Raw genomic sequence first — 22,966 nt, forward strand, 5'->3', positions numbered from 1 at the left:
TGAAAAATTCCCTTGTCCAGGCATGAACGAGATGACTCGAACAATATATCTCGAAGAATTTTGAAACCGTGTCTCAGACTGATTTAAAAAATTTTCCATGAATAAAATTCATCTCTCTCTTTCCATTTAAAGAGAAATTTGGAGGGAAACAAATGTATTATCTCAGAAGAGAGTATTTGAGGAAGAAATAGTGAGCTCAATGTTTCTTTTTGAGTAGAACATTTAGAGGAAAATAAATGGATTTGTGATTTCTAGGAGAAGATAAAACCTAGGGTGCCATAATAAAAATAAAGAGTCAGGATCCAATGAGATGTTCCGTTCCTAACTAAGGTCATCTGGCACCTCATTTTATGATGCCATATGACATTTTTGAGATCCATTGACCTAAGAATCTGTGGTCCATCTCCTAGTGAACCTAAATATCAAAAATCATAGTGTGTGATAACTTGTACCCACTAGATCCAATCACTTAAAAAAGAATTTAAATCCAACGATTAGAAATCATTCTCAAGGCAATGCTATCATCAACACATCGCGAATCAAATCAAGCTTTTGTATGTAGATTCACCAAGATACACCTGACCATGGTTAGGAACGGGACAAGATCCCTACTCAAATATAAATAACGTCTACCCGAAATCAATAAGAGAGACTTTATAAGCGAAAGAGTAAGATGAAGTTGAAGAGTTTAGAATTTTTTATTTTTTGAGAAAGATAATTTTCTTTAAAGAAGAAGAATTCTAAGACTTTTAAAAGAAAGAATTGGTGAGTTGAGATATAAAAAAATTGGTGTGACAATAGAAGCTCTCCAAAGAAATCCTAGACGAAAACCAGAATGTCTTTGTTTTACACGAGATGGTTTTCGAGAGTTGCTTCCCAATATTCTTCATTTAATTAATTATAAATTAATTTAAAATTAAGGATCTAAAATTTGCTTTAATCGAGGTGAAAGTCTACATTCTACAGTACATTTGGTCTATGGTCCAGATTGGTATTAGAAATTGGCCACTCCTTATTTGGGCCACGTGTTCTAGTTTACGAAACCACGTGAGTGTGGGTGCGAATTTAGTGTCTCCTTTGATACAATGTTTGATGTCAAACCCATTGCATTCTGGCATCTTTCTTGAACTATTGCAAAAATAATTCATCTCTCTATAGATTTTTAATTCCAAAATTAGGTCTAGATCGAATGGTCACAAATATTTTTGATAATGCTCAAATCTAACCTAGAAAAATCATTATCTAGCGGGACGTATTCTTTAACCAAATAAAAATCTTGATTAATGATAAATCGACACAGCAAAACATACAGGGTTTGTACATGGTTGATGTGGCAAAGGGCACAAAACCATTGATCTTTTTTCCTTGTATATCCCGAAGAAAAAGATCTATGGTTCTGTGCCCTTACCACATACAGACCTAAGAAGTTTTGCCACGTCGATTTATCAAGGTTCTTAAAAAAAAGACTATCAAAACAAGACTAATTTTTTTTTATTTTTATATATGGGAAATGAAAATTCCCTTTGTTTGAATCTAATTGGGGTGTCAATGGATACCCAATAAATTCAGATCAAATCAGAACTAGAGTCTATAGGACGATTCTAGATCCCTTTTGATTGGAACCAATTGGTGTTAGGTCTCTTGAACTGAACCAATTGAGAATAAAAATTGATACGAATTGAAGATCATAACCATTTAAAAAGAAAATAGTTGAGGGTTTTGATTCTAATACCATCAATTTGAGAATCAGAATCGATAGAAAGTAAAATCAAAGAAATTTAACAATTCTAATCTTTTTAGGAGTCGAATCAGAACCGACCCATTGATACCCCTTGCCTCAATGGTAGGTTGAAGGTCTCCAACAAACAAACAAACAAACAATTAACACCAAAAATACTCAATAGAGATTATCATCAAATTCTAAAAAAGTTGAATTATTTCCCTAAAACAATAATAGAGATTTGATGAAAAAGCTTCAAACGTGTTCTTAGGATAGAAAAGTCTGGAAGAAAATTGGGACCATTAGTTTCAAAACTCCTCCCACATTTTATTTGTTTCGGTCCCATTTGTTTTCTTCTCTTTAGTCAAATTCTATCGGCAACTTTGAGATTTAGACAAGAGAGTGGAGTCGCTCTCTACATCTCCTTTTACGTGACGTTTTTGTTCTAACTTCGCTAATTGTAGGAATGTCTCATCAACCGTCACACTTACATCAACATTAGGCCTTTGTAATGTAGGATCCACATTGTTATTTTCTTTATGATCTTATTATTCGTGTGGGGTCCACTACAGATACATTTGATTGGTGTGTCGTTAGGGTCACATCATGTTTATATTATATGTTTTGAAGGATTTATGCATATAACCTATTGTTTTTGTTGGGTTATCATTTAATAATACTTTATGGTACTAATGACTAGGGTCGATGAAATGTCTAGGTCGACGACCAACATGTGTTCCTTAAAATGCGAAGAATAATGCTGAAGTGACCTCAAGGTTGTACCTCATATCGCACCTTTTTGATATGAAAGTGTGCAAAAATCATAAATGCTTTTTATCGAGATATCAGTGAAAAATATTTTTTGTTCCTACACACTTCCGTCTCAAGAAAGTGCTATATGAGTACAATTTTGAGGTCATTCCAGCACGACTTAAATGCGAATATTTATTTATTTTTTATTTTAATGGGCCGCACACGTGCCATCCCACATGATACATGTACAACGTTAATTAGCCATGTTTTGGTGAAAGAGCATATAAAATTTCAAAGGCATGACTTGGAGAGCAAACCTCTTTCCTCATAGTGGTGTTACCAATATGAATAATGCTAAAGTGACTTCCTTTGACGTTGTGTTTGACACTAAACTGTTGTGAAGGTGTGCAAAGATTCCATAGAACTATGAATGATTTTCCTTGAGATATGAGTGGATAGAATCGAAAGAGATTTACCCAATAGACGTAATTGTTGCATTTTTATTATACAAAAACTTTAGTGGAATTCTGACAATCTCAAAGGAACCTTACTTTATCATGTTGGTTAACCAACAAACCTTGGAGTGAAGATCCACGTTATAAAATTCAAATTGAGGGTGCTCATTTCTTACTCAACAAACATTAGAGTGGATATAACCACATTAATTTGTAGTATCTAAAAACATGATTTGATGTCATAGATTATAGAGAGTTTTTTTTTAAAAAGAACTTTAAACTTTTTTTTCAAAAAAAAAAAAAAAAACTAATAATAATTTTCACCGTTAAATTTTAATTTTAAATTTGGGAGTTCGATAGCCATCCCTTTTAAATCTCTTCAATCAAGCTCAAAAAGTATTTTGATTTTGATTTTATTTTTTAGTCTGATTTTTATCATGAAATCTAATAGGCTGCGGTGTTGGATTACCCATTTGATAATCCATGTGGGCTTAATAATCCTTTGTAAGATTTGAAATGTTACAAAGTTAGTCATGATGGTTTGATTCATAAAGTAAGTTTTGTCAGAGTAATGAACTTGATAAATTAAGGGAGTTTTTGTAATAAAATTGTAATAAATAAGTCTGCTTGCTTAAATCTCTCAAGAATCAATGGTTTTGTGCACACCTCCACCACATCAGCGTAGTGTCAGACACATGTTGTATCCTGAGCAATCATTCACAACATGAAAAAAGCCTATATTTGACAGTCTAAGGTATTAAAATTTTCATTGTTAATTTTTTTCTTCTTCAATGGATTGAAACTGTCAAATTAATGGAGAATGGGAGATATTTGATGGCTCTAAGCCATCAAATTGAGGAACATAAACGATTTCAACGGCCATGGCTTGTTGAAATTCAGTTTCTAAAATTTGTGGCTCATTGAATTTTCTTATCAAAATTTTCAATTTTCACATAGTGATTATAGTATTGTTCTACCAATATTTCCTTTAAGTTAGGATTACAATCAGATGACTTGATCTTAAATTCCTGGGTTATGGTTTGACCATATAAAGATAGAATTTGATAATCTAATGGATCGATTTTGGATCAATCATGCCTCAATTCGTTATGATAATTTGCAAGAATTATCATAATGAATAGATATGGTGCTCAGCTCTATGAGGTGAGTTGCCCCGCTCCTGTTAATCGGGCCTTCGGGTCTGGAACCCCTATCATAATAAAATAAATAGATGAACTAAATTGGACTTATTTGGTAATTATGTCAATTTTTATGATTAGGAATCTACTATTGGGAAGCATTAGAAATAAATTTGAAAAGCACGTTTTGATTTATTTGTTTATGAGATTCATTGAAAATTTGTGGACTACATCCCCAAACTGTGAAGAAGTGATTTCACTATATGCAAATTGTGGCAAGACTTTTCGTTTACAATCCATGGCTTCATAATCTGTTTTCCTTCCTTGTTTACATGGCACAACTTGAAAAAAAAAAAACATATATTTAATGGCCCAAATCCGTCGAAAATTTTCATTGTCAAATTTTTTTTCGACAGACGGAAACAGTCAAATTAAAGGAGGATAGGAGAAATGTGATAGCTCAAAGCCATCGAATTGGAGAACATAAAAAATTTCAATGGCCATGACCTATCAAAATTCGGTTCTAAAATTTGCAGGTTTTGGCCCGTTGAATTTTCTTGTCAAAATTTTCAGTTTTCACGTAGTGTGGTAGTTCTCATCTCAGCCTTACGTTTTGCATTATAAGTTTAGAGAGTTACTATTGCCACACCAACTTTTACTGACACCACAGCAATTATGTGCAATTCTTTGGTGATTTACATAGGAATTGGTATGGTGCAACAGCAGTTCTCTAAGTTTATTGAAAAATTGACTAAATTCTAATATCCTTTTATTCATATATATAGGTCCAAATACTCTTACGGGCCATCTTGAAAAGCTCGCATGAAATAAATGTCCAAATCCAACGGCTAGAACTTACCAATTAAGCCCTTATAAGGGTTGGGCCCTAATATTCCATGGGTCAATTGAGCCAAAAGAGTGTGCAATATATGGCAAAGGAGGCACTTTTCCCATAAATAATTAAATATCATATTACTATTCCTATAAAATCCATATAATTATCACAATTGAAAGAAAATAATGAATAAAAATACATGAACAATACATATATTGCTTCGTTTTATTTATGTAAACATGTATAAAAGCAACAAGCACATAACCTTATAAAGCAAACCTATTTATCCAACACAGAACCTGCAATATGTCGTGCTAAGGCAACGACGTCACTCATCGCAACATCGATATAAGAAGTATTTCTCCATGGGACGACCACATTCCGCACACGATAGTTCATGGAGCTTTCTTGTAATCCTAGGGAGTACAAGGTGAGCACAATGCTCTCGACTTTGATATGATGCTAGAGTGTCATTTAACGCCTTAATAAACCCATCTTGTTCGATGTTTGTCTTCCATTTATCAAAATTTGTAAGGGTCTCAAGAATTTTCACTCCTGAGGCTTTTGCCATTTTTTCAGTTCCTCCACCTATAACAGCCCAGCCATCTTCACTACCATCAAAGGTAAGAATTGTCATGATTTCATGCATCATGGGATCATTCTCGATGGTTCGACCTTGTTGTATCTTGGAGTACCACATGCTTTCCAATCGGACCCAGAAGTACCAGATTGACATGAGGTTTTGCCAACAATGACTTAATTTATCTGTTGTGATGGCATCGATATTAGTCCGTACTCGTTCTTTGGGGTTGCTCTTCCCCACATACACCATTTCTAAGGGGATTTGTGCTTCTTGGGCCACACGTCGCATTGTGGTTGTAAATTTTCTGATCCAATCTATATTTTCTCCTCCATATAAGCAAATGAATTTTCTTTCTCCGATCTGTAAATAAATAAATAAAGATTTATAAAAGAATAGGTCGAAAAATGTGTGTACGCATGTATATGTACCAAAAGAGTGCTAGATATTTGTAAAAATCTTCAACTTTTAATTTGTTTTGTGGTTGTATAATTGATTTTATAAATCTCTTCTGTAGTAGAAACTTTTTTACACTCAAAGGCTTAGTTAACTTGTGCTTTATCTCTAGTCCCACGTTAAAAAAAAAAAAAAAGAAGAGTTGAAAACTAACTTCTATATTGAAATTGTTTCTATTAATCTTGGAAGTTAATATTATTTAAAATCTTACATTAATTTTTTAAAATATGTATAATAAATGTAAAACGGTCCGAACACAGTCGAGTCAACTTGACCAATTGAACTAGGGTTAGACTGGTGTCATTGGTTAAAATTTTAAAACATTGAAAAAAAATCGAGAGAAGGGTGTCGAAACTTACCCATGTGAGTATGGACTGATCAATGCCAGCCACCAAGAATTCAATCCTCCACTTTTCTTCATTCCACAAGTCCTCTTCTCTCTTCCTAGTGAAAGGGAAGGCAGAAATGCCCCATATCCACATCATGTGAAGCGCGTTGGGGCAGGTCACCTGTCCTAGCGCGTTCAACACCACCACTAGAGGTTTCTTCTCGAAATGCCAATTTTCCTTGATGTATCTGATGACAGCTGGATCAAGCAACGACGGATGGTGCAACGAGTACCATGGCATTGTAGACCGAAGATCTTCCAATATGTTTTGCTTATCTTCAGTCCATGGTGTCGGGCTGTCGAAGATTGGGAGCCAAACCACTTCATAAGGTCTCTCAGCCTTCCCTAGATGGGACTCATTGTATATCTGTTCTAGGATCAAAAGCTCCGTTTTTGCAATGTCAAGGTCTGTTATCAATAGCATCACTGTCTTCCTTCTTAATACCTCCACTCCTACCTGTTTTGTTTAATTTATTTTTAAAGAAAACTTTCAAATATATCTAAAATCTAATCATATTTTGTCTTTTAATTATTTCTTTTAGGATTTCAAGAAGATACTAAGAGAATGAGATATGTGGTGCCTTTTTAATCTTACTTAGGGAGTGATATAAATGTCATGAGTTTTGTGTGTTATATAAGTAAAAGTTGATGTTGCAATAGAAATTCTAATTTTTTTATTTTTCAAAAGGAAACCACTAGCCTTGAGGTTCTGCATCAAATAGACGGTCGAGATAATATAGATTTTCTCTAAAATTATTTGATCATCCCTATAAACATGAACTTATCTCTAAGAAAATTTTGCTTTTCCTCTTTAATGATGGAGAGCCTCAACCTTGCCATTGCACAACGACTTTAAAATCCATAATTTTTCTATCAAATAAAAGGTTTGTGTTAACTTCTGCCTTAAGCACACACGTTAAGATGCATTAAATACCATAGTTTTAAAACTTGTTTTGATGTCTCGTCTCATCCATGAACGAGATTGAGTCATCTCAGACGAATTTTCCGATACATTTGAGTCATTTCGTTCAACAATGAGACAAATGAATCATGATTTTAAATTTCGTCCAATACTTTTGACTTGCCTATCTGTCTTGTTGGTGGACGATACCAAGATGTATCGAATGAGTCATCTCGATCTCGAAAAAGGTTTAAAACCATGTTAAATACACCTCCAAAATTTATTTTACAACCTAAAATGCCCTCAAAGATTTTTTTTTTCTACCAAAAATACCCTCAAATGCTTGTTTACAAGATAATTTAAATGCATATTAAAACATTAAGAAAATCCTAAATAAATTTGAGAGCTACTATTGCCACACCAACTGTGTGCAATAACAGTAAAAGTTGGTGTGGCAATAACAGCTCTCTATTTTTGAAAGTAAGTGTGTGTGTGTGTGTGTGTGTGTGTGTGAAGATAGGGTTTTGAAGGGTTACAGACCCTTGTATTGGTGGAACCATCAACCAACGGCAAGTTATCCTTGGAGGAAATCAAAACTTTGAGAACCTTTATGTTTTCAGGCTGTGGTGTTTCAAAGAGGTACACAAGCGTCTGATACACCTTCACGCGTTTCTTCTCCTCTGCATCAGACCATCCATCATCATTAATTTAATTTCGTGTAAGCTAGCTTAACTTGTACTCCTCTCACTAGTATCCAATCTCTGATAGTTTTCTTAATTAAATCCTCCTTCACTAATAAGACGAATTTTACATGCCCCCAATATTAAAAAAAATCTTATTATGCCTCCTTGATCATTGACTTTATTTTTATTTTATTTTTACTTTCTATCCCGAATTCACCATGACTCAGATGGCATGGAACTAAGAGTCAGAACTCAAGGGAGGCAAGTCTAATTTTTTAAAATTAGAAACTCACCCATTTCTTGATGTAATAGGATCAGTTGATCTTTAAGGAGCCCATGTATGTTTCCAATCTTGTGAACCAATGTAGAAAATTCCCAAGACTCTGCTACGTACCTAAGTAAACATTAATGGTAATGGTTAAACATGAAATTAAAATAATCCAAAAGAAAGTAGGAAATTTTAATATATATATATATATATTTCCCTTCCTTACATGCACCATTCTTAATGTTGTATATTAGAAATGCCTTTAAAAATTTACAGTTGCCTCCCTACACTTGACATTGATAAAGTTTAGAGAATAATTAAAGTATCTCTCCATTGTCTTATTTCAAAACCATATCTCGAAAGTTCGTCATTTAGAGGGCCAATTTTATTATATTATTTGACTTTAATTTCAATGTCAGATTAAGGTTAAAATAATCAAATCAATGATTTTAGGAAGGCATATTTACTGAAACATTTTAATATTTCAATATTGTATAGTAAATTCAAATGGGTCCAACCAAATCAAACTGGGATTTGACAATGGTCTGACCAATTTGACAAATTTTTGATCGGATCATCTATTTGGTTTTTAAAATATCGTTGTGAACAATGATACTCTTGATTCATTAATCATAAAAAAATTGCAAGCATGACACCTACTCTTGATTCATGGCAAGGATTCCGTTGAATTGTGAGGCACAAGCCATTACGCCTCTAACGATCCAATAAACACCCTTAGGGATAAGGGTCTTGGCCACGGCCATGGACGGCAAGTCATCAAACGTAATATGTTCAGAAGGAAACTCATAGAACTCCATAATGCAATTGATCAGATCAAACATGGTCTTGATGAGATTATTGATGGCATCGATCCGGGACTTAAGTAGATTGTTAGTGAGACTCAATATGTCTGGTAGCTGCTTAAGAACTGCTACGTATTTGGCCAAGTGGTTTGTGGTGCAACATTGTGCTGTGAGCCAAAAGTCCCCATATGTCACAGCAAATGCTGCAAGGGCTAACACTGCCTTTGCACGCCATGGATATGTCGATAATTTCTCGAACAACCCTTCAGCTGCTGCAATTGCATCTATATTGCCAGAGCAGTTACATAATATCTGCCATTATTCCCATAAACAATAAGTTTAATAAGAATGAAAATTAGGCTTGGTTTGATTGTGTAGGAAAATTAGCATATCTTCTTTTAAATTTTAGCTTATATATATATATGGGATATCACCGTTCTGGTAATGGCTTTTTTTTACCAAATAGGCATCTATTGTACTTTCATTTACTTTTATATAATCTATTTTTCAATTAACTTCAAATAAATGCTCATGATAAAAATATAAGTACATATCAGGTACCCTCTTTGGTGAATTTTCTTTTTACTATGCAGAACATGTCCCCCATCTTTTAAATATTCTGAAAATGTGTAGACACAATACCAAAACAGATATATTTTGAGAGATTCTATTGCCACACCATTTTGCTAATGCCACCCCATTCACATGTAAATCATGAGAGAATTAGCACACATCTTGGGGTGGCGTTTGCAAACGTTTTCTCTACAATCATTCACACACTTATGGTAGTTGTCATGTTAGCCCGAGGGAGTTGAGTGTGTCTTGACGACAACCTCATATCCGATCTTTTGAATATCATGTGCTAAATATTTAAGCTCGCCAGCATTGTTCATGCCCTCTGTGACATCAACCTGTGGTTGTTCCACTTCCACCTACATATGTAAATAAGCATTCTATTAATTATCTTGATCATTAGATGTAGTCACACGATCCTGAATGAGGTTTATAGAAAAACAATAGAGTGCATTCCTAATTAGAAATAAATTCAAACTAATATTAATCAATTACAATATTTTTCCTAATCTTATGTTGAAGATGTATTAATATAATCGTGATAATTTGACTACCCCACGTGGCACACTCAATCGATTCTCCTGACGTGACAAGTTCTAGAACCATAGATCTATATGCCTCGGGATACACAACTGCACTTCCCCGTAAAAAAGTGTATCCCGAGACATATAGATCTATGGTTCTAGAACTTGTCACGTCAGGAGAGTTGATTGAGTGTGCCACGTGGGGTAGTCAGATTTTCACGATTCATTAATATATATTTTGAATCAATAGAAATTATCTTACAGAAAAATCAAGGTGGTACCAATTGATATATTTCAAACAAATTGAGACAATCCAAGGCAAACCCAATCGTGATAAACCAAACTAAAACAAATTACAACCCAAATGTGTCAGCCAGTAGATATTACAAAACAATATTGAATAGAAAACTATTGTCATGATTATGAACGATGTATAAAATCTAGGCTCAAAACAATATGTAGGTTGGGACTTGGGGAGTAAAATATAGACAGTCTAGATTGAAACATTTTTACATAATCTGAAACATTTCGAAACAATATGAAATTTTAAATCATGATTACTATCAAACATTCCCTAATATCACAATCAAACATAAATATTATTACCACTGCACCAGTTGGAGTGGCATGTAACAAGATGTCCTGGACAATGTATAGAAGTGATCGAGCATCAATGTTGCGGTCATCAGAAGCATGCGTGGAGAGGATGTTCTTCATCACCCCGACACTGTCGTCCAAAGTGAAAAATGGGCTGCTTTCCTTCTTTATCTGGTGAATTTTCTGCATTATTGGAGCTATTGCTGCCATTTTTAACCACAAAAAGTAAAGAAAGAGAGGGAGAGGGTCGAGAGAATGGTTTACATGATACTAGAGCCTTGACATGAGGGCAAGTTTATATATAATACATACAGATGGAATAAAGGTAATTGAATCATCTTCGTTGCTTGAGACAAGGTCCAAACACTTTGTACCTATCGAGGGACCACAACAAAATAAAGTATAAAAGCATCAGGCCTCAAGATTTGTGTAATGCAAATATCGTACTAAGGCAGTGATACCATAGTTCCTAATGCATCTGGTTATCATTTATCAGGAAGAATCGTGATAAAATGATTCACCCATGTAGCATACTCAATCGACTCCCCCCGATGTGACATATGCTAGAACCGTAGATCCATACTCCTCGGGATACACAAGTGTAATTTTATGGGGATGTCAAGTGAGTATACCGCATGGAGGAGTTATTTTATCATTATTCTGGCAGGAAATATAGCGTGCCACAATCTTTTCTGGCCATGACATCATCCTCTTTTAATTTGAGAGGATTTTTTTCAAAGAAAATTAATTAAAATAATTTTTTATTATAAAAGTAATTAATTCTTTAAAATTACAGGAAAAAAACCTTGAATGACCCTTCAAGAGGTGTTTTTGACAAGAATAATGATGAATGCACACAATCTTGGTATGTGGTTGGGTACACAATGGACATGGCAAGCACACATAGCCACACATCTTTTTCCAATGTATTCCGATGAAAATGATCTATGGTTCTGTACCCTTGCCACGTCAGCCGCGTACCAAGACCACATGCATTCGTCAAGACTCTTTTGACAAATTACAGAGTCTTATTTGCTCATAGACTTTTTCGTCACAATCTTATCGGACCATGACATCATCTTCTTTTAATTTGGTTGTGATATTTTGAGAAATTATTTGCTTAGACTTTTTTGTTATAGTGCTCACAGGTTCTTCATTGTGTGACATTGCAGCCTAATGAGGGTAGTTTTTGTAAATTTGGAAATGCCCTCAATTGACAAGTTCAGAAATCGTAGATCTGAGCTCCTTGGGATACACGATTCTCTTGAGATACTCATTTTTATGGGAAAGTGCGGCCATATATCCCAAGGAGCATAGATCTACGGTTGCCAAACTTGTCACGTCAAGGCCATCGGCTGAGTTTGCCACGTGGGGGAGGTCAGATTATCACGATTCTTATGTAATTTCTCTAAAATATGAGAGAGAATTTGGTGCTCAATTAGTTGTAACTTGGAAAATAATTATGAGAGAGAGAGTTTTACAACGCACAACATGCCTTTTAAGAAACTGAAGGATTACAAACAAACCAGAAAGTAGAGAGAGAGGTATGAGCCCACTCCCATTGAAATACATAATCTCACATATTTTTACCACAATCATAACACCAACAACAATAAACCCACAACCACAAACAACCCTTAAAAAGACCTAATTAACCCTGCAGTACATGGTACATAGTACATAATACAGATCACCCCACACACAACATCTAATAAAAATACTACCCAATTGATGGAAATAGAACCAACCCTTTCTTAGTTTCTTACTAATTACTCATCACAGCACTGATACATGAAGTACTTCTCCATAGGTTTCCCACACTCTGCACACACCACCATCTCTGGAATCCCTCCATGTATCCCTGGCAATATAAGTCTATTACAGTGATGGTCAGGCTTATGATCATGCAAGTGTTCATCAAGGGCTTGCACAATTCCTTTCTGTGGCACTGTATCCTTCCATTCATCAACCTGTGAAAGACTTGTCAACATTTGATCACCTTGAGCTTTAGTCATCTCTCCAATTCCCCTACCTATAACAGCCCATCCTTCATGACTCCCACTAAGAGTCAACATCGTTAGTATCTCTTGCATTATCGGATCGTTGTCCTTTGTCTTGCCGTGTTGAAGCTTCGAGTACCACATGCTTTCTAAACGAACCCAGAAGAACCAAATCAATCTGAGGTCTTGCCAACAATGGCTAAGACTCTCTAAATTTATGGTACCCATTATCTTTCTCACTCTTTCCCTTGGGTTGCTCTTCCCCACATATGCCATTTCTATGGTGAGACCTGTCACCAGTGAAACGTTTCGAACCAAGGCTGTAAATTTCCTAATCCACTCAAGATCTTCTCCACCATATAAGCAAATGATTGTGTCATGAGTCATCTGTGAAAAAAAAAAATTCCACATTTTAGAATTTTAGATTTTGAGTTTGAGATGTGAATGCAACATAGATACTATTTACCAATTTTTTGTTTTGGAAAAAAAAAAGGAGAGCTTATATTGCCACGTCAACTTTTACTAAGTGCACCCCAAGATGTGTGCTAGTGCTATTAGTAAAATTTGGTGTGGTAGTAGAATCTCTCAAATGGATTTCATGCGGAATGTAATATGTAACATTGGAGATTTGTGTAGGTTTGCGTTGTCAGAATACGACCCGAACCAATTCTTGGATCTGTCCTACAGGGAAAAACTCTAAATTGATTCCTTTTTTCCCCCCAAATCTAGGGAGGTATATCCAACTTAAAATTCACTCAAAAATACCTATAAAAGTTGAGTTTTAATTGATTGTATCAAACCTATAAAAGTCGAGTTTTAATTGATTGTATCAAACCCAAAATCCGACATATCTAGATTCATTTTGAGTTCAGTTCAGGATGAGATTTGATAACCTATTGGATCAATTCTGGACCAACAACGTCCCAATTCCATATGGTCATGACTGATAAAATGTATAAATTATATCATATATTTTATTTAAGTGTAATGATTTTATAACGACCCCCCCCCCCCCCTTCCCTCCCTCTGACACACCCCCCCTATGTCCCCATCACAGAATCATAGATCATTTGGCTCGGGATATTATCACGATTCTTAATCTAAACATGAATAAGGCTGAAGTGACCACAGGCTGGAACCTCATATCATAATTGATGATGTGAAAGTGTGGGAACCATTGATGCTTTTCATCACGATACGAGTGGAAAAGCATCTATGGTTCCTATCCACTGTCACGACAAGAAGTGCCATTTGAGGTTCCAGCTTGAGGTCACTCTAGCACAACTCCATGTAAGTTCTATCTACATTTTCTATATTTGATCGGATTTGGATCTAACCAAATTGTCATCAGATCGGATTTGAATTCTAACATTTAGATCCCATAAAAAAATTCTTGTACGGGTCCAATCGAGTTTTAGTGGGATCGGTTCCGGGTCCAATCCGATATGGATTGGATCCATTAAGAACACTATATAGTTTATATGAAATCTTTAAAAAAAAGAAAACATGTGTGAAGAGTTGCATACCCAATCAACGATTACTGGGTCAAGGCTATCAACCAACAACTCAAGCTTCCAACTCTCAGCCTTCCAAAGGCCTTCCTCCCTCACAGTAGTGAAAGGGAAGGCTACACTTGCCCATATCCAAATCATGTGGAGGGCGTTTATGTTCACAACCTTGCCTTGTGGATCCAACGCCACCACAATTGGCTTCTTCTCAAATCGCCAAAATTCCTTTATGTACTTTATCACCGCTCGATCCAGCACTGAAGGATGGGGCACACTGTACCACGACATCAAATGTTGCAACCGCACAAATTGTTCTTCTTTTGCATCAGACCATGGGGTCGACATGTCCACCACGGGCAGCCACACAATCTCGTAATAACTCTCTGTCTTGTTAGGGTGAGACTTAGTTTCCTTATAAATTTGATCCAGAAACACAAGCTCGTTGTCGGAGAAGTCGAGGTCCGATATGAGCAATAACACAGTTTTCCTTCTCAGCACCTCAAGACTAACCTATATTTTTGTGTGACACAAATGTACCAAGAAAGTGTTAGGTTGCATTTGATCCTGCTTTATGGGGTCCGGTTTTACCTTCTTGCACCCCAAAAACATTTCCCAATTATCTTTTGGTATGCACTCGAGAATCCAAAAGCTGTCTACATCGACTTTTAGAATAGTTAAGAGAGATTCTATTGGCACACCAACATTTGCTAATGCCATGCCAATTTGGAGGTGTCAATAGAAGCTCTATTTATAACGACTCAGGATCCAGTACGGTGTCCCTTTCTATAAAAGGGGAATGGTGTCTATGTGGCACCTTTTAGTTGGAGTTTATAACACCTAGAGCTTCTAACCAAGCTATGCACGCTGCCCAATGTGTTCTTTTTACCAATCAAAATGTGCCACATAGAACACCGTACTGGATCGCGACTCTTGGTTAATTTGGTAAGAGCTTCAGAGTCAGACCTTTGTCTTGGTGGAACAATCAAAGAGTGGCAGGACGTTGTCTTGTGCACCGAGGACAATCTTTAGGACCTTCATGTTATCAATGTGGATTGTTTCGAAGAGGTGCACAAGGATGTTGAATGCTTCAACATGTTTCTTCTCATCTACATAACGCCATAATTTCCTTTCATTAAATTCAACTCTAATCTACATTAATATATAATTCAAATAGGTTTTACTAACCTATGTGTTGATAGCAAAGTTTTAACTGGCTTTGAAGGTGGCCATGTATGTTGGTAACTTTGTGAGCCAAGCCTGAAAGCTCCCAAGCCTCAGTTGTAGATGACATGTACCTAAAATAGAAGCAAGAGAACATCCATCATTCAAGGGAGAGTGTTAAAGAATAATGATGAATGCACGTGGTTTTCATACAGTTGAGTACTCGGCTGATGTGGCAAGGGCACTGAACCGCACATCTTTTTCCTTTGTATCCCAATGAAAAAGATCAATGGTTCTGTGCTCTTGCCACATCAGCCGCGTACCAAAACCACGTGCATTTATCACGACTCTTAAAGCATGACATGACATGAGATGAACACATACTCATGGCCCAAGCCTATGAAACTAATCATCTGCGACGAGCATGCTACTATGCTTTTAATGGTCCAATAAACAGCCGTGGGGATATGAGCCATGGCATCGGACATGACAGGTGTGTCAGCGTTAATGTACTGAGTTGGGAGCTCCTTGAAATCGATGATACACTTGGTTACATCCATCATGGCCTTGATAAGGGACTTGATGGAATCAAACCGGGGTTTCAACATGTCTTTGTGAGCAAACATTTCTGGTAGTTGCTTAAGGCATGCGATTGACTTGGCCAAGCGATTCGTCAGGTAAAGCTGCGCCACGAGCCAGAACTCCCCATAGTTCACAGCAAAAGCCGCTAAGGCCAGTACAACCTTTGCCTCCCATGAATAGCTAGAAAGTGTATTAAGCACCGTCATGGTTGTTGTATGGTCATCTACACCACCCGAGCACTTGCATGATATCTGTCAATAAACATATTAACTTTACATACAAATAAATTATAGAAGATAAGAAGAATAATTTTTTCTAGTTTTGGGGTGGTATATGATCCGCATGATGTACGTGTACCATCGTATAGGACACATGTCATATGGGTCATAAATACATTCACCCTTAGTCCTTAACCTCGCAAGAAATTTTATGTATGGTGTATGCCAACGCTTCAAGCATGCCGTCGATTTCCTCTTGATGGGCCTTTTCTTCTATAGCATCAAATTGTGCTTGCGTCGTGGCCTATTGCAAAACAAATGTGGCAGGTCATGTATAAGCTGAAGTAATAATAACAATCGCAATAACGACTATAAAGATCGAGTCAATATTTGATATATCAATATACCTTATTACAATACAATATGCATGTTCTGTTATATTAATATAATTTAATTAGAGGTGTCAATGGGTCAGGCACGGACGTAATTTTTTTGGCACTCCCACTTTGAACTTTATTACAATGCATCTTATCTAACAGTCTACTACTTATTGAAAGTGATTCAAAGAAAATATGATGAAATAGGAGTATACGTGCAAAATGCTATCAATGCTAGCCTGTTGTAGGATATTCTCGACGACATTCAAAAGGGGTTTGACATCAACTTCTCGACCGTCGGGAATGTGGGTAGCTTGGATTTGTTTCGTCATCACATTGTCGTCTGATGTCGAGAAGAAATGACGCTCCCCTTTCCCCAGCTGCAACTTCTTCATTGTTGGTACATTTGTTGTCATTGCCATTTCTACCTGCACAAAACAAATAAAGATGGATTGTGTCTTTGTATACCTTAGCTTAATTCATAATGCTTATATATAGTCATGGAAAGTTGGAATAAAGCCAAAATTTGAATTTAATTCACTTATTTGCTCTCAACGTGGTCTAAAGTGGAATTAAATTTGGATAAGGTCAAGATGGGCCCAGACTTAACTTTAAAGTATGAAAGTGCGTCCTCGGGATTCCCTCTCTAGGTTGATGTCGACCTCAGCCAAGAGTGTTGTAGTGTATCTCCAATGACTCCGGTACACCGACACAAGTCACCTAAAGAATCTTGTACACTAGGAGTAGGGAATGTTAACCAACTCCAGGCCAGTATTTTGTTATGGCTCCCACACTTTTGGGCTAATTAACGAGAGATACTATTGCCACACCAATTCCCATATAAATCACCAAAGAATAATTTAACATAGTTGGTGTGGCGTTAGTAAAAATTGGTGTGGCAATAATAACTCTCCTAAATAACTGATTTATGATTTTATTTGTTAGATTTTGAGCATTACTCATGATGGGCTTGGAGCCGACCCCCACACATCTGATTCATAGTTCTCTTGATGAAAATGGATGAATCCAAAATGATCAAAAGCCGGCGATAATGTACTTGATGAAAATGCGTGAATCCAATGATCATAAATCAGCGATTAAGATTATTAATTGATGTAGCTAATATGCCAAAAGAAAAAGGTGGATCAAATGTTCATGTGAAATGAGTCAACAAGAGTGCCTTCCACATGGGAAAGAAAAAAAGTGGATACCCGGTGCATGAAAACTGGATTTGATTCTTAGACATGTGGTTTAGAAATCAAGTGGGTCATTCCTAGGTAGCCTCTTTTTAGGTAAACAGATCAGCCAAACAGATCCTATCTATTGTTTATAGGAAAACATTTCCCTCATTAAGAAAAATTCCATGACCACCTATGAGGTATACAAAGAGAGTCGTGATTTTCTGCAAATTTTCACTCAACCTATACAAGGCTGATGTGGCAAAGGTACATGACCATAGATCTTTTTCTTCGGATACAAAAGGGAGAAAGATCAACACTGAAATTTTTCGAATTAAAGAATCATTAAACAATACAAAAATGATTGTAGGGATGTAAATCACAAAATTTAAAGAACTTCCAAAAGATTTAGTGTTGGATTTGAATTTTAAATTTAAAAACAATGATTACGTAATTTAAAACAAATAATTTAGGCCAATCATTGAATCGATGGTCTCCATGTATAAAATAGTGATAGACCCATAGAAAATAATGGACCTCATGAACATGGTAGAGTTTCTTTGGAAATATTACTTTAAAAGTCATGATTTTCTAAGATACTCCCCCCATACTCTCCTTACATGGCATGTATCAAGACCATAGAATTTTTTTTTTCCTTGGATACACAACTACACATCCCCATAAATATGTGTAGTTATGTATCTCGAGAAAAAATTATGATTCTAGTACATACCACATCAGGAGAGTATGGAGGGAGTATGTCAGAAGAGAGGAATCCGAAAATCATTAATCGTTACTTAATGTATAACCTCTGGTAGACAATTTCTTCTTAAACAACCCTTAAATTGATGAGATGGATGATTTAAATTGATAAGATCAACAATTCAAAGTCATTAAACCAACCTTTTCTCCAATCATGAAGATCAACCTTTTATAATTCGTCCAGATCAAAGATGGTAGATCAACGATCTCAATATCTAAACATGAATTATTGAGAACAAAGCTTTAAATGGTCGACGTTAAAATACCCACCAAAACTAAGGGTGCATTTAGAAAGACGGTGACTTCCTTAGGGACTATTAACTAATTTTCCAACAGTTCATTATTTACGATGTGATGATCTAAGCAATAATACGTCACATCTACAGTTAAGGACCATCGACAGCAGTTTAAGGTCGTGGCTGGACACCAATTTTCCACGATACGTCAAATTCTGTAATTTAAACATTAAAAAAAAAAAAATGTAAAAGAGGAAAGAGATTGATTCCTTGCTTCAGATGTTGGTATAGAAAGATTACTTACTTTTAAACCATAAATTAAAAAAAGAAATATATGATGGAAAATTTACATATATATATATATATAGGACAATCTTAACCGTTTGATTAAAAATCGACACCTAGAAAACTAAAAATAATGAAATCAACGGTCTCAATGGGATCAAAACAGGGTATTAGATATTTCGATTTTTGGATTTTTATACAAGTGGACCATGTTTTCGTTTATCAAATATATGGACCCTTTGTGTTTTTTATTCTTCAAAGTTGGTGTGTTATATTTTCCACAATAAAGAAAAAGAGAAAGTATAAGACAAACAAACAATCTGCACTTTGGAAAATTCCTTCTAATCATTGAAATAGACAACACTTAAAGGTAAAGCTGCCTACTTACTTATCATGTTACTTTTATTTCTTTGATATATCTCTCACAAAAAGAGCAAAAAAATTAAGTAAAAATATATATCACCAAAGAATGTATGCCGACCTGAGGAACTTTTAAAACTTGGAAACTCAACTCAAATCGATGACTTGAGAGTCGATTGGATTGAGTAAAATACAAATATTTCAATTTACATATATTTACAAAATTTTAGTATTTTAAGATATATATATATATACAATCAAAGTTTTACCCAACTCAGTGAACTTTTTAGGTTAATTGGTGATTTTCCATAAACATGGCTTACCAAATAAGTCTTCACCTAGTTTCATTGTCAAAAAAAAAAAAAAAAAAAATACGACGAACCAAAATTTTCAAATTAATGGAAGATGAGAGAAATTTGATGGCTCTAAGCCATCGAAATAGGGAACATTAACATTTTCAATGGCCATGGCTAGTCGAAATTCGATTTTTAAAAATTACGGGCTTTCACCCATCGAATTTTTTTGTCAAATGTTGCAATTTTCACATACTGCTAGGGTGTACATTGTTTTTGATTTTTTTGTTTTGTTTTGTTTTGTTTTAATATTATTGGTAGGGGTGTACATTGTTGCATTATATGGCCCAATTCAATCTCTGATTGTTAATCGATTGGAGTGGCCTATTTCATAATGGATTGGGCAATGGAAGAGAATTAAACCTAACGTATTTTAGGTTCTTGTTATTTAATAAAATTGGGATTGCTATGGGCATAGTCACAAAATTTTCTGATTTAAATATGGATAAACTCACAGATTTGATGGTTTGTCAAATAAATCGACAATCGATCATATATAGTATTGAATCGTAGATTAAAGGGCTAGACGAGTTGCACCCACAATTTGTGATGACTTCACCCACCCAAAGCACATTTTGGGGTGGGATGCATAGAGGATAGTAGGTGCCCTGAGCTTAAACGGTGGGTCTAGACACTCCATTTTTGTCCAAGTCCAAGAGCACAAAAAACTTTTTGGAAGCAGGCTTGACTCAAGGGATTTCTCACTAGGGCTTTAAAACCCATCATCATATAGCCAAAGGTCCCTAGAGGCCATTTTTGTTGTAAATTTTAGCCTGGTCATGGGTGACCCAAGGATTTGCACATTTTTGCTCAATATGGGGCTCACATATGACCTAATGCATTTTTACTCAGTCCCTGGCTCACCCAAGGGCAATTCTGTTAAGCAATTACAAGTCCATGTGTGTACGAGATTTTCTTATGGAAATGACCCTCTAAACTAGGGGTGTCAATGGATAGCCGAAATTCGAATCCGAATTCGAATTCGAATTCGAAAAATCGGATATTATCCGAAAATTTTGGATATCGGATTCGGATTCGGATGTTATTTTTAAATTCGAATGAATTTCGGATACGAATTCGGATATTGCGCTATCCGATTCGATAATATCCGCTCCGAAATAATATATGTATTCTGTATTTATGTTTTACAACAAAACATATATATATATATATATATATATATATATATATATATATATATATATATAAGCTGTGTATTCATGTTTTACAACAAAACTTGATCTGTTTTTATATCTTCTCTCAACCTAACCCACACGAACCAGTCGAAGTAAATGGAACGACGATGGGGTTTCGAACGTGCGGGGTTGCAAACTTCTTCTCCGGCCGGCGAGCATGCAAGTACGCATTTTCCTCTCTCTCTCTCTCTCTCTCTTCTTCTCTCTCGGTAAAAGCCATGTGGTGCGAACTTCATAACCAATGTTTTCTTCGGCTATCCATTGACACCTCTCTCTCTCTCTCTCACACTTGGAATAAAACCCCATTTTTTTTTTTATTCAGATTCGAATGGAGTTGAAAAAATAAGAAAATCAATTTTTTTTACAGGGTAAAACCTCATCGTCTTCTACCCTCAGCCCTCATCGTTTTCCACAATCTCAACCCTTCTCAATCACTGTCGGAATCTCTCTCAGCGGCTCACCTTCGGCATCGGCGTCCACTGACAGGTCGAATCGGTTGAAATCTCTCTCACTCTCTCTCAAAACCCATTTGATTTTATTTGTTTTTTTTTTTTTTCGGATAAATTTCGGATATTTTCGGATAATTTTCGAATTGTAGATTTCGTATTCGAATCGGATAATATCGGATATCCGATAATTTATTCGGATACGAATTCGAATATTCGTTAGTGCTATCCGATCGGATTCGAATTCGAATTCAGATAGTACTAAAAATTTTCGGATTCGAATTCGGATATACCACTATCCGATGGGATATCTATCCGTTGACAGCCTTACTCTAAACCCCTTCTAAATGTCTTTCTTTTCTTGTCCTTGCATTAATACACTAATAAATCCCTCACCAAGATTTTCTAAGTAATTCATCATTTCTTTCAATATTGACTCCAAGTCCTTGTTGGTCCCCTTGAGTTCATTTACCTCCCTAATCTCATCTTACTAACATACATTAGAAGTAGATTACTTTTGTGCCCATCAACCCTATAGCTCTTTAAATTCTTAACTTCTATCATCTCCTATAACTTTAGAAAATCAAAAACAGATTTCATACTTTACTCTTGGCCGATGTTTGGTTATCACAAACTTGGTGAATGGGATAAGGTGCCTAACATCTTCCTTGTACCTCAATTAAACCTCTTTTACCATTTACTTCTAGGTGAATATCAGATTTGAGTTATTATTTTCTTAAAAAATATAATTTCAAAACTCCTTTTTATAATATCCATTCACAACTTAAACTCTTTGAATGATGGTGACTCTCAAACCCACAAAGATGAAACCCAAATTCCTTGAATCTCCAATGTTTACAATGAATACAAATAAAACGACCCTTGTTAAATTGTTAATTTGTTTATTAAATAAAAAAAGAGTCGTGATAATCTGATGGTCCCTTCTATTACACACCACCCCCATCATAGAACCGTAGATCATTTGCCTAGGGACACACAAGAAAAAGATTTATGATTATATGTATCCCAAGGCAAATGATCTACAATTCTATGATGGAGGCCTAGGAGGCGTATGTTAGAGGGCGGTGTCAGAAAATCATTACACTAGATAAAAATTGATTAATTCGACTTGTCATTTGTTTGTACACTATCGCTAATTTGGCTTCTTATTTGTTTGTATGGATATGCCGTGTAAGTAATTAAGGGAAAATTACTTTATAGACCCTGCAATAGGGACTTCTTTCTAAATTTATCTCGTCTCGTCGATGGTATATCTTGAAACAACTTAGGAAAATCCCTGAAGCCTTCACCCATAAAAATGTTTATTTTTTTCTTAATGACCCCTTACCCTATAAAAACTCAAATCATCTTAATGCCCTTTACCCAATAAATTTTTTTCTTGATATTCAAATCGTTGAGATGGATCATTCAAATCCATATTAATTAAACTTCTAACTCTTAATAGCTTACATTTTATTGGTAGAAAAATTATTATTATTATGATAAATTCTTTGAAAAATGCACCTATTTTAGAGATGCATTAAAAACTTCATTTCTATAGTCTCCCAAATTTTCTCAATTTTTGTTTTTTTTTTTGAAAATTTTCTGAATTTACCCAAACTAAGAGAA

General features: G+C 35.4%; 2 protein-coding genes across 2 annotated transcripts; both read right to left on the reverse strand.

Moving 5' to 3' along the window:
• Positions 1-5,088: 5,088 nt before the first annotated feature.
• LOC147400951 (protein SIEVE ELEMENT OCCLUSION B-like) lies at positions 5,089-10,930 on the reverse strand. Its single transcript, XM_086442019.1, has 7 exons — positions 10,685-10,930; positions 9,815-9,913; positions 8,839-9,293; positions 8,204-8,304; positions 7,768-7,907; positions 6,298-6,783; positions 5,089-5,845 (listed from the first exon to the last, which is right to left on the reverse strand). The coding sequence occupies exons 1-7, from the start codon at positions 10,883-10,885 to the stop codon at positions 5,231-5,233; spliced, it is 2,097 nt and encodes a 698-aa protein (XP_086298145.1). The 5' UTR covers positions 10,886-10,930; the 3' UTR covers positions 5,089-5,230.
• A 1,220-nt stretch (positions 10,931-12,150) lies between these two features.
• LOC147400952 (protein SIEVE ELEMENT OCCLUSION B-like) lies at positions 12,151-16,972 on the reverse strand. The gene is made up of 7 exons (XM_086442021.1): positions 16,737-16,972; positions 16,341-16,448; positions 15,729-16,177; positions 15,369-15,478; positions 15,147-15,289; positions 14,202-14,693; positions 12,151-13,062 (listed from the first exon to the last, which is right to left on the reverse strand). The coding sequence occupies exons 1-7, from the start codon at positions 16,941-16,943 to the stop codon at positions 12,445-12,447; spliced, it is 2,127 nt and encodes a 708-aa protein (XP_086298147.1). The 5' UTR covers positions 16,944-16,972; the 3' UTR covers positions 12,151-12,444.
• Positions 16,973-22,966: the final 5,994 nt, after the last annotated feature.

This window comes from Akebia trifoliata, chromosome 5, assembly GCF_017979445.1.
Source record: "Akebia trifoliata isolate Shusen 1 chromosome 5, ASM1797944v1, whole genome shotgun sequence".
NCBI lineage: Eukaryota > Viridiplantae > Streptophyta > Magnoliopsida > Ranunculales > Lardizabalaceae > Akebia > Akebia trifoliata.

What these genes read in the sequence shown, in the direction of transcription:
- LOC147400951 (XM_086442019.1), bottom strand. Translation starts at nt 10,885, where the DNA reads ATGGCAGCAATAGCTCCAATAATGCAGAAAATTCACCAGATAAAGAAG. An exon ending in ATGGTTCCACCAATACAAGG is followed by an intron (nt 6,784 to 7,767) that starts GTCTGTAACCCT and finishes TAAACAAAACAG; the next exon opens with GTAGGAGTGGAGGTATTAAG. An exon ending in ATCAGTCCATACTCACATGG is followed by an intron (nt 5,846 to 6,297) that starts GTAAGTTTCGAC and finishes ATTTATTTACAG; the next exon opens with ATCGGAGAAAGAAAATTCAT.
- LOC147400952 (XM_086442021.1), bottom strand. Translation starts at nt 16,943, where the DNA reads ATGGCAATGACAACAAATGTACCAACAATGAAGAAGTTGCAGCTGGGG. An exon ending in GCATTGATAGCATTTTGCAC is followed by an intron (nt 16,449 to 16,736) that starts GTATACTCCTAT and finishes GTTTTGCAATAG; the next exon opens with GCCACGACGCAAGCACAATT. An exon ending in ATTGTTCCACCAAGACAAAG is followed by an intron (nt 14,694 to 15,146) that starts GTCTGACTCTGA and finishes ACAAAAATATAG; the next exon opens with GTTAGTCTTGAGGTGCTGAG.